Source organism: Xiphophorus maculatus, chromosome 20 (genome assembly GCF_002775205.1).
Source record: "Xiphophorus maculatus strain JP 163 A chromosome 20, X_maculatus-5.0-male, whole genome shotgun sequence".
Taxonomy (NCBI): Eukaryota; Metazoa; Chordata; class Actinopteri; order Cyprinodontiformes; family Poeciliidae; genus Xiphophorus; species Xiphophorus maculatus.
The window spans coordinates 29605899-29630141 of NC_036462.1; the positions used below are offsets into that span (position 1 = coordinate 29605899).

The window sequence follows — 24243 nt, forward strand, 5'->3', positions numbered from 1 at the left end:
CTAAAAGAACGCTGAGAGCTTGCAGGTATTCAGTCTGCAGGACTGGACTAAATGGTGAATGTGAAGGTTGTTGAACTAAATTCGGGACGCTGAAATAATTTCTCGCAGGTAAATATTAACTCAATTGTAGCGTCATTTTAGGCTTTATAATTAAAGAAATGGAACGTCGAGAGATATGTTGGCCTGCAAAATTGTCTGCATAAGGACGGCTAATAAACTTATTATTGCTATTAGTTGACATGATCCACATAAGTTTTCATATAATAAACTTGGTAAAAAAAAATTACCATAAAATGTGTTTTTATTCAAAGACAAAAAAACATTAATTAATGCCTGCTGCTATTAAAATAATAAAACGGTTACAAAAATAGTATCAGTAACATTTTTTTTATTCTTTTTTGATACAAAACTTTAAAAAAACAACAACAACAAAAACATCACTGAATTTAATAATTTTCAAGCACTTGAGGAGTGGAACATTAACTACAAGGTTTCCCCCAGAAAACTTGCTGAGCCTGGTGGTTGGTCATTCATCCAGCAGCCAGTTGTGTTTTTCAGTGAAAAAATGTTTAAAGTTGACAGGAAATTTGAAAATATCACTTGATAATTATATGTTATCGAAAGATTGGAAGATTAATATCTGAACACCATTTATAAAGTCCTAAAATATACAAACATTTAAAAAATATCTAAGTAAATAAGCAATGCTTTGCCTTGTGGGAGCACAAGTAAAGCCTGGTGGCCCGCCAGGCTTGTAAAACACTGGGGGAAACCCTGAACTATTTACCATTGGCCTCATTTTATTAAGAGAGCTCAGAAGACATGCTCATTGTAGATTGGCTGCTATAGTGTCAAAACAATGCTATCTTAAGAAGAGTGATCCTTTGGGGTTAATACTTCGACTCTCTGGGTTTTTTGTTTGGGAGGGTGCAGGACTTTGAAGTAAATGGCGATTAATAACCAGGTGGTTCCAAGTCCAGTCCTCTAGAGCTACTATCTTGTAGCTTGTAGATGCATCCCTTTGTCAGCACACCATTACTCTAATGAAAGACCTGCAGTTGCAGAGCTGAATGACATTCTGGGGAATTTTGCTTTTGGATTCAAATGTATCAAAGCAGCAACGCACCTCAAAGTTTTGTGATAGCAGTTCTTGAGGATGGGATTTTGCTGGTGTTTCCTGCTTTTTTTTTTTTTTCCCAGATCTAGTACCATCGAACTAATATAATATGACTGTTTTTAAAACCTTTTCTGTCCCAGGAGTAGCAGTAATTGCTGTGATGGTGGCCCTGTCATCGCTGCTGGTCATCATCTTCATCATCATTATCCTCTACATGCTCAGGTCAGTGAAAGTCTGTTTTTTTCTTTTTTGGGGGGGAGAGAGGAGGGACCTGTGTTAACAGCTGGAAATGCTGCCGTTACCATGACAATGCCTTATTGGCCTGCTGCGACAGAAGCAGACAGACAAAATTTGTTGTTCTTTTTAATAATGAATAATTAAAAAACCCTAATTGATTATATGCTTTGATTTTGACAGATTTAAGAAGTACAAGCAAGCAGGAAGCCATTCAAATGCCTTCAGATTGACCAACGGCAGATCAGATGATACAGGTGAAACGTCCACATGTACATGTTGCTGTTTGGAGTCGTATTCACCAGCAGCTGGATCAAAGTTGTTGATCTTGTTTTTAACCCTGATTTGATTTTGTTCCCTCAACTGATAACATTTCTAAGGGTTTTAAGAGGCTTTTCTTTGTTGTGATTACCTAATCAACAGGGCTACCATAGACCCCTTTTTTGCTGGATTGTTGCCTCACATCGCCCTCTGCTGGGCTTTTTTACAAGCTGCCGCTGAAATGTCTGAGCGAGGTTTCCATGTGGGCTGTTGCATTCTCGTGTTCTTCTACATTATCTCATGTCTTTATCTCGTGTCTCCTCCCAATCTGCCCGCCCTCCTCTCTTCACTCTCACCCTCCTTCCTTCCCGACCCTCGGAGCAGAACTCCAGAGCGTGCCGCTATTGGCTCGGTCTCCCAGCACAAACAGGAAGTACCCACCCATTCCCATAGACAAACTCGAGGAAGAAATGAACCGTCGCATGGCTGATGACAACAAGCTCTTCAGGGAGGAGTTTAATGTACGGCACACTCAAGCAAACATCCTCTGATTACACACCGCAGTCTGGAGCTTAAAGTAGTTTTTCTCAACTGACAGCTTGGAAAGTCTTTTAGCTTCTCCTGATGAAATTATAAAATTATAAATTGTGATATGCTAAAGCACTGCTGTTAATCAAAAGCCATTTATTACCTGGTTATAAGCAGACATGAGTCTTTCAGAAACCAGATTGCTTAATTAATTCCAGCAACCTTTTACTAACTAAACTAAATCTGAGTGGGAAAAGAATCCTTCTACAATATTTTAAACTCATCTTTACTCAAAAGAAAGTATGAAAAACATTTTTAGGAGATTGTGAATTTATAAAACATTCCACTACGGCTTAATAGCTGTCATTTACATAATGTATGTCGACAAAACATCATCAGGAATCCTCTTAAGATGTGAGATGGATGTCTGGTTTGCATCATATGCTTGTTTTTGTTTTGGTTTAGGCGCTGCCAGTTTGCCCCATTCAGGCATCATGTGACGCAGCTTCCAAAGAGGAGAACAAAGAAAAGAACCGATACATCAACATCCTGCCTTGTAAGGATCACAGAATGCTGAGTCGGGCTTTGACTGTGTTTATATTGAACTACAGTCAGGAGTTCAAGTTGGTTCGAGGTTCCTGACCAAGAGTTAGAAATATTTTGGAGCGTCTTGATTTAACATCCAGAACAAATGATTATTTTAGCTCTTTTTCTTTCTTTTGCCTCTACTCCTTCATAATCCTTCGTCTGTTTCAGATGATCACTCCAGGGTTCATCTCTCCTCTCTGGAAGGAGTCCCCGACTCTGATTTTATCAACGCTTCTTTTATAAATGTTTGTATCTGTTTGACATTTTTACTATGAGAAACAATTCCTCTTTCATCACATATTGCACATCCTGCAAGTAACTCCCTAATTTCTCTTTATGGTCTCCTTCTGTCGCAGGGGTACCAGGAGAAGAATAAGTTTATTGCAGCTCAAGGTGAGGTTGGTCGCAGAAACTGTGCCGCCGCAGTTCAGTGATGAACTTTAAGATCCTTCTGTGCTGATTTCTGCGTTTCTCCTCGTCTTCTAGGGCCAAAGGAGGAAACGGTAAATGACTTTTGGAGGATGATTTGGGAGCAGAATACAGCCACCATTGTGATGGTTACCAATCTAAAGGAGAGAAAAGAGGTAAGAGAGGAAGAAAATGGCAGCCTTATAATAATAAAATTGAAATGATCAAACTTTTATTTAAATATACAAACAGTTAAAAATGCCGATAAGAAGTAAGTCTTAGCATTTTTAAATAATGCAAAGATGGGAGGAAAGAATGAATAAATGTTTTCTTGAAATCTATGTTTGCGGTGGAAAAGCGTGAACCGCGTTGTTTTTGTTTTATTTTAAATCAACTGTTATGTTTTTAGTGTAAGTGTGCGCAGTACTGGCCGGACCAGGGCTGCTGGACTTACGGGAACATCCGCGTGTCTGTTGACGACGCAGTGGTTCTGGTGGACTACACCGTCCGCAAGTTCTGCATCCAACAGGTATCACAGCAAACCTGACTGCAACTGTTCAACACTTTTACTTTATAAGAAACCATTACAGTGATTGATGCCACGTTGGACGTGATGTTATGTGTTTCATGTTCTTTCAGATCTGGACAAATGTATTGTCACTAATGCCAGTAACGCTCCATCATTAGATGGTTGGACTTTTTATCAGCATTTTTTTGGTTGGAATATTTAATTGCATTTTGGTTCAAAGCCTCTTCATCTGCTAAAACTACTCAATTAAACGGGGTTGTGCAACATTAGGATATATTGTACAGGTGATAATTGTGATAAATTTTCAATGACCTTACCAGTTGTGACATAGACCTACTTTCTTCTTGTACTCCGTGACCTTTCACCTCACTGCTAATTATCTGCTTTTGCATGAAGAGATTCATGTCCACCCCTCAGTTTTGGGTTCTTGCTTCTGCTGAAGATCTTTTTTTTTTTTTTATAATCTTGTGGTAAAAATATTTCTAACAGTGTTTTTGTTAGTGAGGAGAAATACTGCCGCCACTACCTGCTTCACCTTTTCTAGATAGTCAAACATTTGACTCTTTCACTTTTTAATGTTGTCACTAAGCGGTTACACATCGCTTAGTGACATTTCTGTTAAAATTGTCTTTTTATACAGAAAACAATGTGTTTTTTAAATTTTTTATTCTGCAGTGCCAGACGAACACATCATCCATATTTAGTAAAGCCTTTACATTTCAGAGGGATGTGACTCTGAATGTCCTCTTTACAGCAGAAACGATTGTCTGAAAATATTTGCATGCCTTAAAATTTGAAAGGCTGGTAGTGATTTATTTGGTTTTCCATTTGTTAAAAATCTTTAGGTTTTGACTCAAACATATATTTGCTTCTTATTACAGCAATTAACTCTGGTTTAATGAGAGAAATCAATATGTGTGTGTGTTTTTTAGTTCATCTTGTATGCTCAAAACACACTAGATAGAGGACTTTGAGTTTGTGGTTTGCTCTCTGATCTGAAGTCTTCTGTGTCCCAGGTGGGCGACGTGTCTGGGAAGAAACCTCAGAGACTCGTCACTCAGTTCCACTTCACCAGCTGGCCGGACTTCGGGGTTCCCTTCACTCCGATTGGCATGCTGAAGTTCCTCAAGAAAGTCAAGAACTGCAATCCTCCTTATGCAGGCCCCATTGTTGTTCACTGCAGGTAAGTGTGTGGCTTTGTTTGGTTTGTTTGTTTTTTAAGTGAATCATTAGATTGATTCATACCACTTACAAGATGACATGCCTGTCTGACAGTGCTGGTGTAGGAAGGACAGGTACCTTTATAGTGATTGATGCCATGTTGGACATGATGAATGCAGAGAGGAAGGTGGACGTGTTTGGCTTTGTCACCCGGATAAGAGCCCAGCGCAGTCAGATGGTCCAGACTGATGTGAGTTCAGTGTCACCGCTTGCTTCATACAGCGAGTGTTTTGCAAAGCGACATCAATCATGAGCCATCTCTCTCTCTCTTACTCCCACAGATGCAGTATGTTTTCATCTTCCAAGCGTTGTTAGAGCACTACCTGTTTGGAGACACGGAACTAGAGGTGACCTCGCTAGAGTGCCACTTAGCTAAACTCGGTGCTAACTCCCCCGGAGCCGGCTGCAGCGGCCTGGAGGCTGAATTTAAGGTACGCATGTGTGCTGTGATTCTTCACCTATCGGTTAAACTGGATCTTCCTGCAGAAAATGTTAGCATCTAATAAAGAAGTATGTTTGTAATAAGCATTTTTGCAATCTCCAGAAACTAACATCCATCAAGATTCAGAATGACAAGATGAGAACGGGGAACCTGCCTGATAACATGAAGAAGAACAGAGTGCTGCAGATCATTCCTTGTGAGTTAAGCAGCTTCTCCTTTGTGGTGTGGGGTATTATTGATGCGCGTTGCTAATTCTGTTACAGTGAGCAATTAATCACATAATAAATTAAAACGAGCTCAATAATTTCTGGGTACATCATAATATTATTATATTTTGGTTTTAGAGTGTGTGGATTTTTTCCCCTGTTTTATTTACTTTTTTTTATTTGTCGTGTTTTATTTTGGATGTTTAAAATATCTCCCAGTTCTGGTGTGAAGTGCTCTTTGCAAAAGTAAAGTTTGTTGGTGTTTGAGGCAGTGAACTTGCATTATTATTTCATCATCAATATGACACACTTGAAAATGGTCGCAAAACATCATTGTCGTTTATCGTGATAACTACAATTTATCATCCAGGAAAATCGTAACAGGCCTACTTGCCTGTTACAGTAATGAAATCTTTCCAGCTTTCTCATTCAGGATAAATACATCTGTGCTCTTTTGTTGACAGATGAGTTTAACAGAGTAATCATTCCAGTCAAACGAGGAGAGGAGAACACAGACTACGTCAACGCCTCCTTCATTGATGTGAGTGTTTAAGAAAAACTTGTTTTACGTCTTCAGAGTTTGAACTTATCCTCCCCACTCTGGACATTTGAATTCCCTTTTGCTTCTCTCTGGTCAATCACAGGGTTACCGTCAGAAAGACGCCTACATAGCGAGTCAGGGGCCCCTCATGCACACCATAGAAGACTTCTGGAGGATGATCTGGGAGTGGAGGAGCTGCTCTATTGTGATGCTCACAGAGCTGGAAGAGAGAGGACAGGTGTGTGTGTAAGAACTGCGATATGCATCTAGGTATTAACTGGGGTTTTCATCAGAATAACGGCTCAGGAATGGGTTCATTAGCACAGGGAGAGGTTTGAGCTGCTGACTTGACCTCCAAATTTCCCATTTCAAACGGGTGTTTGTGTTACAAGCTGGACAAACGGGTCCAATCTATACATTGAAGCTTACAGGACTTAAAGGATTTGCTGCTAACACATTGGTGCCAAATGCCGCTGCATACTTTTGTAGGTCTGTTGAAATCACTGCTTCAAAAGGCCGTGGCTGTTTTGACTTATTGACGCTATTAGACAGGTGGTCATAATATTATGGCTGATCAGGTCATGTCTCATTTAAACTGTCAGATTTAGACTGCATAGATAGTAGGGGTGCAAGTAATCAATTAATGACTTAAGATCAATCTAAAGTTGATTTATTGGCTGAAACACAATTAGTTGATAAGCAGCCATTTTCTTAAAAACTGGAGTTTTCTCTTTTATGAAGAAAAAACTCCAGCTACTCATCTTTTCATAACATAATGGAGAATATTTTTCATAATACACTAATAAATAAATAAAAAAAGTAAATAAAGTTTAATATTTTGTATTCATTATTTTAAGTGCTGACTGAATAAACAGAAAATTGTGGTTTTCTCAACTTCTTAAACTTAGACTTGTTTGTAAAATGTAACAAGAAACGAACCTCTTAAGTTGCTGAATAGAAAAATATATGAATAGAACAGAATAAAATAAAATAGAATAGAATATGTGAAACACTTAATTCCCCATAAACCGAGAGATATTCATCCAGAATACTCTCTGTGGTTGCTCTACAAGGAATGCGGAAACTTCGCTCCATGGAGCGCATTAACTCACTGCAGTCCTCAAAATTGACCTTGCTTAATGGCGTCATGGTTTTTTTTTTCCTATCATGTAACAATTTTTCAGCATCATTCCCTCCGCTTTCCTATCATCACATCCTCGCCTTCGTAGTACGGCAGTGACCTTTGGTTGAGAGGTCAACGCTGCTCCATTATGAAGTTCGGCTGAACGAGCGCTACTAACGCGCAGCTTGTCAAGTGTGTTTATTTCAGAACAGGACAACGTAAAGTAAATTTTTAACCCCACTACAGGCTCTGTTTGGACCGAAGAAACTATCACAACAAATAATAATAAAAAAGACTCTGTTTGTACTATTAACTATTAATAGTTTCTGTATCAACAGCTGCTCTTAGGGATGACCAGTGGCGCCCTTTTTTTTAGGTGGCGTCCAAACTACAACACTAACAGAAGATCGAAGCGGATGTCGCTAGTTAATCGATTGGAACTAATTTGAACCTAATAAACCATAAATAGAAAATTATTTGTAAGTTGATTAATTGTTTGCATCCCTAATACATACAGTTAAAATTACAAAACATGCCTAAATATTTAAGTTACCAGGACGTTTTTGTGAATTCCATGATATTTGCATCTCCACTGTGTCCTTCAGGATAAGTGTGCTCAGTATTGGCCCAGTGACGGGGTGGTGTCCCACGGGGACATCATCGTCGAGCTTAAAAGGGAGGAGGAGAACGAGAGCTACACGGTGCGCGACCTCCTGGTCACCAACAGCAGGGTAAGGAAGGATGCTAAAATGCCAAACAGAAGACTTCTTCCTTGGTAACTTTGAATGAGTGCATTCAGCTAACATCTTAAACTCTGTTTGAATTAGAGGTAGTTCAACAGTGTCTTGGCCTTGTACCATATTGGAAAGTTGTTGTTTTTTTCAGTCAGTTTTTGCCAATCATTATACAGGAGAACAAGGCTCGACTTGTGCGCCAGTTTCATTTCCACGGCTGGCCAGAGGTGGGCATCCCTGCAGACGGTAAAGGCATGATCAACATAATTGCGGCGGTGCAGAAACAGCAGCAGCAGTCTGGCAACCATCCCATCACTGTGCACTGCAGGTATGAATATAAAACACACATGTATTTTATTCTCATTTTTAGGAACTTTGGAGAAATGGTTCTGAAATCAAAAGGTCAATTTTTCAGATGCTAGCAGCAATGATCCTGTGTGCCATGATAATGCCTGTGGTCTTAGAAGTTATTTTTTATTATTTATTACAGAGAGGCTAGTCAAGCTGCTATCTTTGACCCGTGATATTTGTTCGCAGTGCCGGTGCGGGCCGGACAGGGACTTTCTGTGCTCTTAGTACAGTTCTGGAGAGGGTGAAAGCAGAGGGGATCCTGGATGTCTTCCAGACCGTGAAGAGCCTCAGACTGCAGAGACCGCACATGGTGCAGACACTGGTAAGAGCCTGTCAATCATCCATATACCTAAACCCCACAGAGAGCCTATGGAGTGCTGTCAAGAGGAAGATGAGAGACACCAGACTGACAATGAAGATGAGATAAATGCTGCTATTAAAGCCACCAGGACTTCCTTAACAGAGAAACAGGCTGAACAAGTACATGGGATTACTTTTGGAAAGGCCAATTTCTAATTATTTTAATATTCAGTTCAGTCAGCCATCTATTGCCTTTACCCACTTATATAAGCATTTTTCTGTACCTGCAAGTCATAATCATCAAAATTAAGAGAAATAGACTTGAAATCTATCACTCTGTAATGAGCCTGTATGTGGGAGTTATACCTTTACTAAGCCAAGTCATGCTTTAATCAAATTACTCAAATTATTTCCAGTTAAGACTTTTTTTTTTTACATATATTTGCATGCACTACTGCTTTGTGCACAAACAACCTCAGGAACATCACTTTATGTTTTGTAAACCTTTTTAAATGCAATCTGAGCACATTGTGTTGGTGCTTGTAGCTGACATTTCCTCTCCCACCGTCTCCTCAGGAGCAGTACGAGTTCTGCTACAAAGTGGTCCAGGAATACATTGACGCATTTTCTGACTACGCCAACTTCAAGTAGGGCCTTGCCATGGACGGATTAACGGATGGATATCCACATACACCTATTACAAGTATAAGCGTGTACCAGAACACACACAAATGTCTTGCAGCAACTGCATTCTCCCAATCTCGTGGATGATGAAGACGGACTGATTACGCAATCAGCGGATCGGAGTTACCACCCGCCGGAACAGGAAACCGACGTCTACGCCTGGAGGACAGGGCAGTGCAGATGGACACAAAATTACTGAGATGCCTTCTTGAATCTTTTGTAAGGATGTTGATAACAACCCATCACCCTTTTCTTGCTTTACATCGTCATCCCCCCTCCAACCAACAAACATGTATATATACTTACTGTGTTGCATTTTATCACTATGTTTTCAGACACAGTTTTGAGTTTGGCTGCATTTTTCAAGTGGCACCTGTATTGTATTTTATTGGTATATACAGATATATAAAAATATAAATATATATGAATACAAACCAAATGTTTTTGGTGGCTAATGTGCAACATCAAGCGTCAAGATAATGATGTTTGGATTTATTTTTTTATTTTTATTTTTTTTAGTTTTATTTTTATTTTTTAGGGACAAAGACTTAAGATTATTTTTGACTTCGCCTGAGCCTCACTGTAGCAACAGGTAGCAGACGTTTCAACATCTCCCAGTAAAACCCTGACCTGTTTTCTGCTCCCACATGTTGCTACACAAACACACAGGGTAAAAGCCATTTCTCTGCACCTGCCTGCACCATCTAATTTGGCAAATCGAGACCTCCGCGACTCTTTTTTCCTTCTTTCTTTTTCTTTTTTCAGGGGTGGGAAGCTGATTCACTATTGCAGATCTGAGTTTCCTTGACGTAGCTCATAATCTCAGGTTTTTCACGCACCCATCAAATATCGGGAGAATTTGCGTGAGTTTGTGTGTTTTACGCTGACGTATAAGCTGGCAGAACAGATCCACTGTGTTTTCCCATTACTGTCTGCTGTGTGCCAAAGTCCTTCACTCACTCATGTAGCTCTGAAGTCTGAGAAACTACCGACCTCCTTTCGACTTTCAGAACAAAGTGGCGCGGTGGAGACGCATCCATCCACAATCTAGTCTGGTTATTGTAAAGCTTTGACCTGCCGATACCGATTTTAGCTGAGTCAGTTATTCCTGTAAGAACTGTGACGTAAGAACATCATTGAAGACATTTTTGCAGCCTTCCTGCAGTGAGCAGTCAATAATTAGTTGGAAAAGAAGAAGAGGCGAAGTCACACTCACGGGAGAGCAGTTACTGTAAAACAGGGCTTTACTATTTCAAAACTAAGGCAAAACGATTACAGAGTTTAGCATCTTATGTTGGCAATTAGGATTTTGTTACTAAAACAGCACTCAAAATGTGTGTTGCTTATAATGTAGATGCCCTACCTTAAGTCTGATATTTGAAAGCTCAGAAGAATAAAACAGATTTTTTGTTTTCTCTTTAAGTTTTTCTCACTCTCTCGTAGCCTGAATGAGCCGCAGACATGTCTCAAAACTTCATAGGAAGTACAGTTTCCTACTTTTGTGTGTCTTCTGACTTCACTGGAGCTAAACATAGCAAAGTTCAGTTCTCCTTCCTTTATTTGCTATGTCTACACCAAAGAGCGGTGTTGTTACAAATTAGGTATGATGCGTTTATCAATCAAGAAAGGTCAGATTTTTGAGTTTCCGATCGCCCGGTCAACAGGTTCTCTAATTAATAAGTTGAACGAGTAATATGGTCTATGGTCTAAAATGCGTTTAGCATCAGCACCTTGTTTGTGAAATGAGCAAAGCCACAACTTTATTGTGTTATTGGATTCAGTAAGTTTTAAATATTCAGCTTCGTTCTTTTTTCTTTTATCTTCAGAAACATTCACACTACACTTATCACTTCTTTAGAGGATAACTCCCACTCATTTCTTACAAAAAGAGCTGCACCCTTCTCGTTTGCTCAGATTTTGAGATTCACTTTTTGTTTTGTTTGGTTTTAAATATTATTTTACTTGAGCTGCAGTGACTTTACAACTGAGGTCACTGTTGAGGCTCTTCCCTTTGTGATTGTAATGCAAGACAAATGATGTCAATTCAAACCATGAGGATGTTCCTAATCTCACTTGAGCTCGCTTTGGAAATGGCCGACATGAGCATTGTTTGAATTAACTGGTAGTACAATTCAGAGTTTCTCTTCCTCTCTGACTGAACTGGAGGTACTGAGATAATATTCCTCAATGGGAGTCTCTTTTTTTTAAAGTTATTTTAGATCTGTTTCACACCAAGCACAGCCAATTGTCATGCACAATCTACAAAACATGAACCCCACTGATGTTCGATGACCTTTGTAAAAGGAATTAGCACAATCATATTATCTTCCTGCGATTGGAAAGTGCATGCCTAAGTCTGAGAACGGGTGAATGCGTCATGTTGATTGCCTGAGCACTCCCGCAATAGTTGCACTAAAATGTAAAGCCCTTATTAAATCGACGAATCAAACAAGAGGTAGAGAGAGAGAAAATGTGGTCTTGCCATTCGAAGACGGAGGCCGTCTTTAAATTTTTCCGAAGCTCCTTCAGGTCTCAGGGCTCCCCTCTTAAGAGCCATATGTGGATCCAAAAGTAGCAGATAGTTTGACCGTTCACTGAAACTGTGCATCCTCGTATTTTCTGTTTTAAAGGTGTAAAATGTGCACTCGTCTCTTAAGTGCCGTGCTCCTCCTTCATTTGTGCTGCCGTTTACTGGGGCTGTTATTTGATAGAAAAGTGGATGTTTTTTGGTTGTTGTTTTTTTTTTTTAAATCTGTGTTTAAGTTACACGGGTTTGTCGCATAGTTTGGAATTGCTTGGAAGCCAATCATGACACTGTGCCAACCCACATATGATCTAACGTTAAAACCGAATTAAAAAGTGCCTCAATGGTAGGTTTATAAAGAAGGTAGTTGAATCTCCAGGCTTTACCCTCACAAGTGGAAGCAATGACTTTTATTTTTCTCCACATGCACCTCCCGAGCCACCGCCTGTCCAACCGATGGGGGATCCTCTGTGAGGCATATCGACGGGGAGCCACAATCCAAGACTGTGTCGATCATTCTTTTCTTCACATTCCCTTCGGTTGCATCCCTTTGTATGAATAGATGAGGCTAACCCTTAGATGCTTTTGTGATTGATTTAATTTGAATTGTTCTGGCTTCCTTTCCATATCTGCTGAATATGGGTCCATGACAGCTAATCAGTTGTGGGTTTCTATGAGTAAATATGTATAGTTTTTTTGTTTTCCCTTGTAAGAAATACAGTTGCTTCTTTTATCATAATGAAATGGCTTTGATATGTCCAACGTGGGCATTTTGGGCGCCTCGACAGAATCAAAGAGAAGCAGCTGAGAGCATATAATCCATCTTCTCATCACCCTCATGTGTCTTTTATCTAACTATTCCCCTCTGATCCACTTATTCCTCCAACTTTGTCTTTGGGACAGTTTAAATGGTCCACTTTCACCCTTCTTTTGTACATAATGTAAGGTTATTTATATGTCATTGTTGTCTGCTGCCTCGCTGTTTGATTTCTCTCGTTCCCTCAACCCTTTTTTGTTTTCTATCAAGGTGTTAACTGAACTGTATCGGGACCATTTTGAAATGTTAGACGTTTTGGCCATTTTTAATTTGGTATAAAAGTCTTAAGCAAATCTTTTTTTTTTATTTTATTTGCTCAAGTTTGTTACTAGTGTTTCTGTTATTCATATATGTATATATATAATTATATATATGATAAAATTATATATAATTATATAATGCCAAATGGCCTTTATAAGCAAGATACTGTTCAAACCTAATAAAGTGCTTGAAATTTTAACATTTGTTCTGAGTTCATTGCCCAAAATATATGCATGCCTCTTTAAATGAATGTGTTGACAAATTGCTTTTAGCTTGGCTAATTTACTCAATGAATTAGACATTAGTTTTTGTTATGAGACGTGATTTATCCAGACTACAAACGTATGGGAGCAGGTGATTATTTTTTGTTCTGCTGAATTATATTGGCTATGTTGCATCACAGGGGGACAGTTTTGAAAAAAAGTTCAGAATCTTATTTTACACTACCATTCTTTTATTTGTTGTAAATATGATTAGATGCTTTTGTGTAGAACAATTGCTGTTTTATTCCTAATTAGGATTTTTGAATTAAAGTTGCTTTTTTTGTTGTTGGTTTAAAAAAAAGAGAAAAGTATGTGTCAACTTTAGGGTAAATTAGTATAATTTCAGCTCTGAATCCCATGACTAGAATGTGGATCTTCATTAATACAAGTTTTAGCCACTAGAGGTCAGCGTTGTTTAGTTTTCAAATGATCAGGTTAATTGCTGCTCAGCACAAGAAAATCCTTAAAATATACAGTATATATACGTATATTTTAAGGATATATTTATATATATTTATGTATATATTTTAGGGATATATATATATATATATATATATATATATATATATATATATATATATATATATAATTTTAGGAAATAAACAGATTTTTTTTTTCTTGAGAATAATAATGTTAATGATAAGTAGTAGGTTTTCTTGTAAATGTGTATATTGTGAATAGTTTATACAAAAGAGTATTTACAAATAGTGTAATTATACGTGGTGTTCATCAGAGTGGCAGCCTGGGGGAAAAACAGTCTCTTATGGTTGGTTTTTATGTAGCCATCTATAGTGCCGACCTGAAAGTAAAAGTCTAATCGGGGTGTGAACCTGTCTTATTTCATGACTGAACCAAACCACAAAGTGACGGGTGAATAGTGGCCATGTAGCAGATAGTCAGCAGCACTTTTTGAGTTGACGACATCTACATTACATGATAGGTAAACATTTTAAACTGCTTTATTTAATTATCCTTTGGAGGAAAATGATTGAAAGATGAGGAAGAGGGTTTGAGCTAATTCTAATATTTTAGAAAAATGCCACAAAGTATAATCTAGCTTTGTCCATATTTGTTTTTTGTTTTTTTTGTTTGTTTTTGTTTTTTTTAGAAGACCAGGGATTGCACTTGACCATTTCCTTACCGGGTCACACAGAATCACTTTGCATCAAGAGCCTTAAGAGATTCTGCTAAAAAGTAAATATAACCCTGAGCAGGAATCCTTCTTGTTTGTTCCCCTTGCCATCACATAGCCCAGACTTTTTCCATCACTGAGAGGTCAGTAGGGTCTGAGAGATCATGTGTGATGAGAATAAAAAAAAAGAGTAAACACTTGAAATTGGTTGCTTCCTGGCTTTATGTCCTCCTGTGGAAATAGTAAGCCATGTTAAATTATATCAGTGTTCATGAACCAATCTGTCAACGGATTAATCCTAATGTTCCATGGTAAATGGACTGAACTTATATAGCCACTCGTTTTGACCACTCAAAGCGCTTTACACTAGAGTCACATTCACCCAGTCGCACTCACAAACACACATTTATACACCGATACGCAGATCGGTAGGCAATCTGGGGTTAAGTGCCTTGCCCAGAGGCACATTGACATGTGGAATCAAACCTACAACCTTCCGATCGCTAGTCGACTACTCTACCAAAGCGCCACAGTCGCCCCCATGGAACAACCTCTGTAGCAAAACAATTTGGATTTATTTTAAATCAGTGCTAACATATAAGAAAAATCTATGAGAGCTAGTAATCAGTCAAATCAAGAATGAAATGTGTTGTGAATTCCCCAAATGTCTCACTAACGACTAAGTGAAGGGAACAAAATGAACAGAAACTAACAAAGATGAGCACTAGATAAAAATGAACACAAATTATAATCTGTCTCTGAATACGAAGGAAAATGTGTGATGTTGAACTGAAAGTTCAAATTATTGTGATCTAAACTGATTAAAACCTGAAATGAGTCAAAAATGACTCTCAGGCATGTCTCTTTATGGCCTGCTTTTAAGTTGTTGTACTTTATATCTATGACCATGAAGGTTACCAACTGTGTGGACTGCTTATGAAAATAAATTGGATTTGAAGAGAAAAGCGCTTCAGGAAAATTATTAAGTGAGCACCTTCTCGATTATGTGTTTCCAGGAAGAATTCGTCACACGGGATTGCTCAGCCAGTCAGATGTCGGTTAACGTTAAAGCTGTGCTACATTAGCAATCCAATGAAGAATTTATTTCGCCGTTCAAGAATTCTCTTCGTTTCTAAAATGTGAAACAGGACATAACTTTTTCATGGTCGTTGCTGTTTTCACATTCAACTTTAAAGAACAGAAATGTAATCATTCTGCTGAATATAATGAGTTTGCATTCAAAGAAAATTAAACTCACAGCGAATCAACTAATTCAAAGATGTCTTGATTTCTCAATGAGCAACAGTAGCTCATGAACGTTAACAAGGCTTGTTTTCGGTCACATTTCAGACGAGCATTAGCAGGTGGCGCCTCGCATTTCAGTTAAACATCTTCATCATAACAACCCAGCAAGATCAGACACGCAATCCCAGTCCAATTCTACAGGAATGAGAAATTGTTTTGACTAGACCAGTGGTTCTGCGAGGACTTACGAATGAACGAAATAGATAATTTAAAAAAAAATAAATAAATGATACAGATTGATCCTTTTTTTTTGGTGAAAAAACAGAATGTACCCAATATTCAATGAAAATCAAACATTGTATGGGTAAAGTTTGTGTGAGTCACATCCCTGGATGAGCACCTCAGGACGTTCAGGACTGTTTGCAGGGGATAATTGGATTCGGTCAGGTCTTGTGGACCTACTGTCCTCAAGGACCCTTCATTTTAATTGTAGGGGCATAGCAAGCCAAAGGGGTCAGTAATGGACCTGGCCAGGGTTTTGGAAATGGGGTATATATACTAAAGAGGAGGAAGAAGCTGGAGAGAAACATAAAAGTATCTGTGAAAATTGTAGGATATTGAGAATCAAAGCACCGTTTTAGCTCCACAACCAGGCCGGACCCTCCGAGCGACTATAGAAACGTCGTTATAGAACATCTACGGATCTAGTTGTGAGAGATCCAGGTAAGGATATTTTCATTCTGGCTTATTGTGACTGAAATCTTTTGGTCAAGCTAATCTGATTTTATCTTTCAACTCAAATGTTGTTTCCTAAAGTCAACTTGAGAGCTTGAGAATGCTGCTGATGTGGCAAAAAAAAAAAGGAAGATAAAATGAGGAAAGCAAATACCCGTTGTTCCAAATATTACAAATTGCAGTATTGTTATATCATATTTTGGGATTACTTTATAACAGTTTGGAGTTTGTAAGCGGACAAATAAAAACAAAAAAAAAACTTGAACATATAGCTTTCGATAAAACATTTTAGTGTTAATAATTCCTTTCGAATTTAATTATCTATTTTCTTTTATGTGTCAGTGTCATGTCTCGACTAGTTTTGCTGCTCGTGCTTCTTATGTGTGTTAGCGCTCAGCTCTCAGATGCTCAGCACTGGTCCCACGGCTGGTATCCTGGAGGAAAAAGGGAGCTGGACTCTTTCGGAGCATCAGAGGTTTTTTATATTTATATACATATCTAACAAATTTGATAATTTAGTCATTCATTGAGACTACTTAACTTTCCACCCTTTTTCTCCTTGTGGTTATACCGTCTGTTTTTTGTTTGTTTTTGTCTTGTTTGTCTTCTTCAGATGTCAGAGGAAATTAAGTTGTGTGAGGCAGGGGAATGCAGTTATCTGAGACCCCAGCGGAGGAATACCCTGAGAAACATTGTGGTAAGTTAACATAGAGAGATCAGATTATCAGTGATTTCATTTAAATATCAACAGCATTGTATTTGAATTTATAAAATGTAATTAGTGCCTCAGTAACGTCTTGTTAATTTACTCTCTTCACAGTTGGATGCGCTGGCCAGAGAGCTCCAGAAGAGAAAGTAACAGCTTCCTGTCTCCAGCATGCTTTTCTACCTGGTGACCATGTTCTCCTGTGTCTTTATCTTGGAACAATTCTGCGTAGTTTTGTCTGATGTGTTTTTTCTCAGTGGCAACTCAAAATGAAAAGTGTATAGCCCAAAATAAAGTGTCTATTTTGATACTAACCTCTTTGTGATGCCTATTTTTAAAGTACTCCGAACTCTGAACATCTACAAAAGGTAGAGTTTTGCGGGCTAGTAAATAAAATTGAAATAACACACTCATATTTTTTCTTTTGTGAGGATATTTTTTTCAAGCATTACCACAGATTCTTAGCTGGAGTGTGATCGGGTCTTTCTAACAAATGAGTTTGCTTTAATGTACGGTCATTTTTTAAACACTGGCTGGTCTGAAGTCATCGGTTGGCAGCCTTGTCTAGCAGGTTTTCTCCAGGACTGATTTGGCTCCATCCATCTCCCCACTAACTCCTTCTCTCTGCTGAAAATGCAGCCACATGATTAATGGTTAATTAACTAAAGCAGGAACACAAGTGTTTGACATTTTTCAGATTGTTATTTTTAAAAGACTTTGAAAAAGGCGCTGTACCGAAACCAAAAACATTGACGTTTTTTGACTGGATATGACCCTATTTGGAAACGGTTTAAAAAAAACAACAACAAAAAACGTTAATAAAGAAATGGGCCATTATTACAACTACATCCTCCCAAACGGGCAATAATGTAAGCATAGGTTCAAAATCGTGGCCAAGATTTAAATATACATCCCGTCCGGTTAAAGGTTGCTTAGCAAATATATATATATATATATATATATATATATATATATATATATAGGATATTGTCCAGCAGTTTTCAGCAGTTAGGCAACCCAGTTTTTCGTTTTTCTTTCTGTGGTATTAACATATATTAATATTAACATATTAACATACCACAGAAAGAAAAAAGAAAAACTGGATTTATTGTATTGCAAGTGTCAACTTCTGTTGTTTGTACGTCAATATTTAGATGCTGGAATGATGCTTAAGATAAAAAAATACCTGACAAAAACACAATGAGCGCTGAGTTTTCTGCCCGTTGTGACTCCGGGTTATTTCAACTGCGCATGTTCAAAGCAGCAGGGGACAAAGATGGAGGCCTCAGCTGTCTGTGCTCTGCAGTCTGCGGAGTCAGACGCTAAAAATAACACTTCTGGTTCCCTTAGTGAGGCTTCAGTCACAGATTCTGAAACAGTAATAAACAGTAAAACTGATAGTACCATGGTTAAAGGTGAGTTGTGTCTGGAATGTAAACATTGAGCCGGCTTATGCCCTTTCTTTCCTAGCCAACGTTAGCTTCTTCGGCGAGCTGGCTAGCATTCGAGCTAGTTAGCTCCTGTTTGCTAAAGAGGCTAACGTCCGCTGCAGGGAAGATTCAGTGTTTTAATGAGGCCTGTTGTAGGAGTGTTTAAGGCGTTTCCCAATTAAATGACTTAATTTATTCACAAATTAATTTTTTTTCCACGGACGGATATCAGAAGGGGCTAATATCTTGCTTTGATTCCCTAAAAATAACTTAATAAGCCAATGTTTTGCAGTGACGAGGTAAACTCTAATGTGAAAGAGTACATCAGCTGGTTTTCTGTGAATTTTCTGTGAAGGCCAGAAAGTTGCTGTGGGTATGACAACAGGAGCAAAACAAACAAACTCTAATCAGGATCTTATTTGAAAGTGTTTATATTCAAACGCTCGACACAGAATACTCTGGAATAGTCATTTTTATTTTTAAGTTCAATGACTCTTGTGCCTCACCTCCAGCAATATCAAAGCAGTCTTCTGAGATTACTGTATGCTGTTGTACTAAGGTCAGTATATTTCAATGGCACTTGCCAAAATTGGCATGTAAACCAGGCTATCTGCTCACTGATGCGTTGTTGTTTTTTAAAGGTTTATGTTTTTAAGAGACATCAGTGCTACTCTTGATTATGTGTATTACTAGAAAATAATCCAAGAAGCCACCTCTGTCTTTCTTGAAAAAGCAAAAATGTAAGAAGTGCACACCTCCGGATGACCGGTGATCTGCAGCAACAGACGGGGGAGGGGGAACGGCATTACTCTGCTCTCTCTTTGGCACCGTTTAAGAAGACCTGCTGTGTTGTAGAAACAACATGGCAGAACGTCTGTGGGTTTGATTTATTTGTTTTCAATCTTGTTGAACCTTGACACAAGCCCATACCTACTTGATTACTACTGACGTTATGAGCAGCTTTGCTTTTGAACATTTACCTGAAAAGTTCACCATTACAGCTTCAGTGACGCAGTGTTCATCTTGGCCCCAGTATGTATCCGTCATGTTCTAAAGGCCATACATACACCATATCATTTAGTCTATCAAATTTAAATTATTTTCAATATTTTTGGACATTTGCTTTAAAATAGCCCGTTATGAACAGCTTTTGCATAAAAGCTGTGTAAAAGACTAGAAAAATAATCATGGATTGCACAATTTGTTAGACAATAATAGTGACACCAAACACCCATGTTTTATGCAACCAAAGCCATTTATTTTTTAAATGACACAAAAAAATATATTCTTTTGACCATGCTCATTATTAATTGGAGTTGTACAGAAATGCTATTACAGTAACAGTAGCATCGACAACAGCAACAAATTAACATAAAATATGAGAAAACAATATAAACAATTAGTTTCATGCGTGGTAAATCGAATGTTTCAGTAACCTTAATGAACTGATAATTATTGTATTTATTTCTGAGTGGGAACAAGTTATAGAAATTCAGACATCCTGTGATGCCAATAAATGATTAGTTATTTTCTTCTATGTGCAGTACAATCGCACAACTTACTGTAAGTAATCTTAATAGGTAAGTTTTGATTTTAAAGCAGTATTTGTATGTAGGGATACATTTGCGGTCCAGATTTATGGATTTGTATTATAAATCACACAAAGTAATTAATATAAATAAACCATATTTTACTGGTATTCTAGCCAAAGTGTTAATTCAGGTTGGTTATATTGAATTGTTCTCTGAATACTTTTTAAATGTAGAAATATTATTGTTTTAAATTTTCAAAGTAGAAAATATTTTATAGACTTTTATGTGAAATTTATGGTGAGATAAAATCGATCAGAAGCCAGAGAAGCAGGTGGATTCTGACAGAGTTAATTTAATTCGTCCTCACAATGTTCTTAAACTTTCTTTTCTATGAAACATCTGAGGGGAGCCGTGGCAAAACTTCAGAACAAAGCGTTTCATAAGGCATTGCTTGAGTTTTTTGGTCGTCATGATTAATTGTATTTTAATTCGTTTTTGTCGTGTAGAACAAAAGAGTGACGAAGAGCTGCTACAGGGTCTCCTCACTGACTATTATTGCCACATTTGCTCTTCTAACCTGATGTTTGAAGCCAATCGGGTGGCCCATTATGAGGTGAGCAGCGATGTCCAAGTCGTAGTTGTGGATTTTTGGCCTGAATGTGCTGTTGTAACAGACCACATGACTGTGTTTGGTAATGTCTGCTATGTACTCCAACTGCAGGGAAAACAACACTCTCAAAAAGTCAAAACTTATCTGAATGCTATGAGAGCAGATCTGGGCAGAGGTTGCCAGGTTGGTACCTATTCCGTTTTTTAGAATTGTACTCTGGGGCCTCATCTACTGAACAGTAGATGAGGCAAAGAAAGGAGGATTTACATGAAACTTGTTTCCATGCACAGTTGCGTGCAAAAGTGTTGATACTCCTTGAAGTTTTTCTGCCATTGTTCTGCCTCATGACTCTTGGCTTTTTGCAACAGAACATGTCCCGCGATAAAAACAGTTTCTGTGAGCTGTGCTACGTGATGTTCAGTTCACACGTGGTCGCAAAGTCGCACTACGAAGGCAAAATCCACGCAAAAAATCTGCGTAAACGAAGTCTTCTTGTGTCAGGCAAGTACTTTTTGTTTGATTAAATAGGAATCTGTTGAGGTTATTTCCATATTTATTGCCAATGAATATTGTTCATACTCTTTGTGTTCTCAGAAATGTTGAAGTACAGCCACAAATTAACCTGAACTTTGTTTCCCACTGAACTCACAGTCAAGGACACAGCAGTGCATAATTCACCAGCTGTCACCCAGGATCCCGTCAACTCCGACCAGAACTCGTCCCAGGAGGACGACCCGGAGTGCCACCATGAGCCAACACCCACTTCAAACATCTCAGCTTTCTCGAACACTGGGGTTGATCTCAAAGATCCCAACAAGTACTGCGCCCTGTGTGTTGCCTCTTTCAACAACCCTCAGATGGCCTTGCAGCACTACAACGGACGCAAACACCAGAAAAAAATGGCCAGACAGGAGCTCCTCAAAGCACATGGAAAAGATGCACAGCAAGGTATTGCAAGACAATGGATTCATGTCACAATACATAAAATCTACCCAACTTTAAATAAATTCATTTTAGCTTCTTCTTTGCCTTGACTACTTAAAATGAAGACATACGTGTGTATCTATGGATCACTTTTCTTTATTTATTGTAAAGTGGCAAAACAAAAACTATATTAAGATGGAAGGAATGAGATGAGCCTCAAACACAAGATTCTTATTTACAGCCTCTGTGAATTAGATGTTTCCTGTTTGAGGTAGCAGGTTGAAGTGAACCGTCTTCTATCTTGTCCTAATGCCTTTGCACTACTTTGTGATATTCTTGTGATATATGCCATTTGTTTTGTCTTCAGGGAGCTCTTTCATGTGCCAGATGTGTGGCGTGTCAACCAACTCCCTAAAGATGTACCAGGCTCACATGCAGGGAAACAAACACCAGATCAGGTGAGATCAAGACTTTTTTGTTCAATTCAGTTTATCGATAGAGCATAAATTCACAACAAATATTGTCTGAGTCAGATTCCAAGTCAACTAGTTGTTAAGCAATTCACTCAAGTTTAGTTTATTACTCAAATTGGTAAAATAAAAAAGTTTTCCATCTTAGGAAAACCATCGGATAGCACGGAATCACTGACTTGCAGCATTCACTAATGTCAGACGAAGATGGGAGCGAAAGTGGATTGCGTTGATTAACTTTGCTGAAATTGTTGGTCTTTCACATAACATTTGGAAAAGCACATTAGAATTTGTGGAGCCAAGAGGTATTCACAATCCTGTGAATACCCCAAAGAACTGTGTGGGAAGTAAAATCCAGCCAGAAGAGAAAAAAGAACAGGGGTTTTATTTGATTCATGCTGATTTAGTCAGAATGCTGGGTAAGTTGCTAACTTGTAAGCAACTGCAGATGTTTTCACACCGGTTTTGAATATTGTTGGCTCGACCTGACCAGATCTATGCGCCCCTCTACCTTCTCCAATAGTTTGTTTGGATTTTCAAACGGCGTATAAACTACCGGAACTCCTTTTTGCCTGCTTAATGCTGGGTGCTTTGATAAACTGAGCGAAATGAACATGATATGTTTAATATAAATTCACGTGACAGAAAATAAGCCCAACTTTTGTTTGTCTGTTGTTGGATCAGGGAGAAGAAGTTGAGGATCCTTTTTAAATCCCAGCCAAAAGTCTACAGCACGTTCGCCGATGAGCTGGCCGATTACATCCAAGTGCAAAAGGTCAGAGGAATCACCCCCAAGACCAGTGAGGTTCTCCCTGAAGAAAACACACAGAACGACAATTACAAAGAAGAAGAGGAAGTGCAGCACAAAGATGTAAATCAGTGCGATTTGACTGCAGTGCCTGTGTTTCTGCCTCACTTCCCTCAAATTTCCCTCCCTCCTCCTCAGCCTAATCCTGGGCCGCGGTTTGCTTTCGCTCCAGCTCCATCCTGGCCTCCTATTGGCTGGCCCTACAGCATTCCTCCTCCTCATCCTCTCCTCCCCTCCCCAAGTTCCACGCAGTTTATCAGCCGGCCCACAGATACTGGACCGCAAAGAAGACTCTCTACCTCCTCCACGTGCACCACATCATCCTCCTTCTCTTCTCACAGCTCAGACGGAAGTGAAGGCGACGAATGTGAAAGCAGGAACACAGAAAGGAGAAGAACAAAAAGACATAGGGAATATGAGGAGTCTGATGCAGCGGAGAGGAGGACGAAGAGGCAGAGGATGGAGAGGAGTTATGACTCTGAGGACAGGAGACGGGAGCAGTTTGGGGAATCGGGGGAGGAGAGGAGCGGGAAAAAGCTTAAAGCTCACCGCAAGCGGACACGGAAACAAAAAACATGTCAGCAGGAGGACTTTGAGGCGGACCAGGGAGGAAACACGACTGACAGCTCACATTCACAGACTAAAACCAATGCTGAATGCAGCAAGAGTGGACACAGCAAGTCAGGCAAACCCAGGAAAGAGAAGAAAAGAGCTAAGGAAGTGGTTGACACAAGGACAGAGGAGGAGAAGCTGTGGGACGACTCGATTCTGGGTTGTTAAGACTAATAAATCACACTAATATTATTACTTTTCTCCGAATACGTTTGTCAAAAATGTCACTTTATAACGCCTAAATTGATCATATCAAACAGAGCAGTATAACTTTATTTATGTATTGTTATTAGCAGCAGTTTTAAAAAGGAAATCAGATCACTTCTGAAGGTCTAATGTGATGTTGCATTGTGCTAGCTGGCTAGCCTTAAGTCTGGGGTTTTAAGGAAATGTGTGTGAGTGTTAATAATCACTCACAATCCCTGTCAATTATTGAATATAGCTGAAAAGTTTATATTTATTTATATTATGTTTTGCTAACCATGCCACAGTAACCTTGAAACAAATTGCTTTGATTGTGATCGCCCCCCCCCCCTCTAATCTAGAACTGACTGTAGTGCCTTTGGTGTCCTCCAGTTGGCGATATTGAGCTTCAGTCAGAACCTCAGTGGAGGAAATAAAAGCCCATGGATGCTGAAAGCTTAGTCATTTCTTTCCTTTCTAGCTTCTCTGAGTTTTCGCTCGAAGATGCGAAGACAGGAGGAACGCTGCCGTGCGTGGCGAGGCGTCCGGTGTGTTTGGAACGCGTGCCGCAGAATATTTTCAAGTCAATCCTGACTTGTTGCGCCGCATAAAATGTCAGAAGAAGAGCAAGAAACTGGATGCTGAGGCAGTTTTAACTCCGCACTGCACCGCGTGCATCAGCATGTGATGTGGATGTATTTGCACACACGTTTGGGGTCGTGCA

At 38.9% G+C, this 24243-nt stretch overlaps 3 protein-coding genes across 7 annotated transcripts in view; all 3 read left to right on the forward strand.

Moving 5' to 3' along the window:
* ptpra (protein tyrosine phosphatase, receptor type A) overlaps positions 1 to 13068 on the forward strand; it is a 34151-nt gene extending 21083 nt beyond the window's left edge. For 2 of the 3 annotated variants that reach the window (XM_014472294.2, XM_023324728.1), the window contains exons 5-22: positions 1258 to 1339; positions 1535 to 1608; positions 1997 to 2133; positions 2606 to 2696; positions 2897 to 2973; positions 3085 to 3121; positions 3215 to 3312; positions 3546 to 3665; positions 4682 to 4848; positions 4941 to 5076; positions 5168 to 5317; positions 5431 to 5524; positions 5999 to 6075; positions 6179 to 6313; positions 7804 to 7929; positions 8109 to 8260; positions 8470 to 8605; positions 9160 to 13068. In XM_014472294.2, coding sequence (XP_014327780.1) covers positions 1258 to 1339; positions 1535 to 1608; positions 1997 to 2133; positions 2606 to 2696; positions 2897 to 2973; positions 3085 to 3121; positions 3215 to 3312; positions 3546 to 3665; positions 4682 to 4848; positions 4941 to 5076; positions 5168 to 5317; positions 5431 to 5524; positions 5999 to 6075; positions 6179 to 6313; positions 7804 to 7929; positions 8109 to 8260; positions 8470 to 8605; positions 9160 to 9234 — 1964 coding nt within the window. In that variant the 3' untranslated portion in view covers positions 9235 to 13068. Of the gene's footprint in view, positions 1 to 1257; positions 1340 to 1534; positions 1609 to 1996; positions 2134 to 2605; positions 2697 to 2896; positions 2974 to 3084; positions 3122 to 3214; positions 3313 to 3545; positions 3666 to 4681; positions 4849 to 4940; positions 5077 to 5167; positions 5318 to 5430; positions 5525 to 5998; positions 6076 to 6178; positions 7678 to 7803; positions 7930 to 8108; positions 8261 to 8469; positions 8606 to 9159 lie in introns of those variants that run through there. The other variant, XR_002751850.1, reaches the window with a different exon arrangement.
* Positions 13069 to 16114: 3046 nt separating this feature from the next.
* On the forward strand, positions 16115 to 17249 carry gnrh2 (gonadotropin releasing hormone 2). The gene is made up of 4 exons (XM_005808463.2): positions 16115 to 16232; positions 16587 to 16719; positions 16858 to 16941; positions 17065 to 17249. The coding sequence occupies exons 2-4, from the start codon at positions 16591 to 16593 to the stop codon at positions 17101 to 17103; spliced, it is 252 nt and encodes an 83-aa protein (XP_005808520.1). The 5' UTR covers positions 16115 to 16232; positions 16587 to 16590; the 3' UTR covers positions 17104 to 17249.
* Positions 17250 to 18222: 973 nt separating this feature from the next.
* LOC102231192 (zinc finger matrin-type protein 1-like) lies at positions 18223 to 23975 on the forward strand. Of its 3 annotated transcripts, none has more exons than XM_023353475.1 (7): positions 18223 to 18365; positions 20419 to 20525; positions 20634 to 20705; positions 20891 to 21023; positions 21174 to 21470; positions 21814 to 21904; positions 22601 to 23975. In XM_023353475.1, exons 1-7 carry the CDS (start codon positions 18227 to 18229, stop codon positions 23502 to 23504), a joined length of 1743 nt encoding a protein of 580 aa, XP_023209243.1. In that variant the 5' UTR covers positions 18223 to 18226; the 3' UTR covers positions 23505 to 23975. The 3 variants fall into 3 exon arrangements, with proteins under 3 accessions (XP_023209243.1, XP_023209245.1, XP_023209244.1); XM_023353477.1 differs by having other exon boundaries at positions 18272 to 19256; XM_023353476.1 differs by having other exon boundaries at positions 18300 to 18365; positions 19114 to 20525.
* The last annotated feature ends 268 nt before the right edge of the window (positions 23976 to 24243 follow it).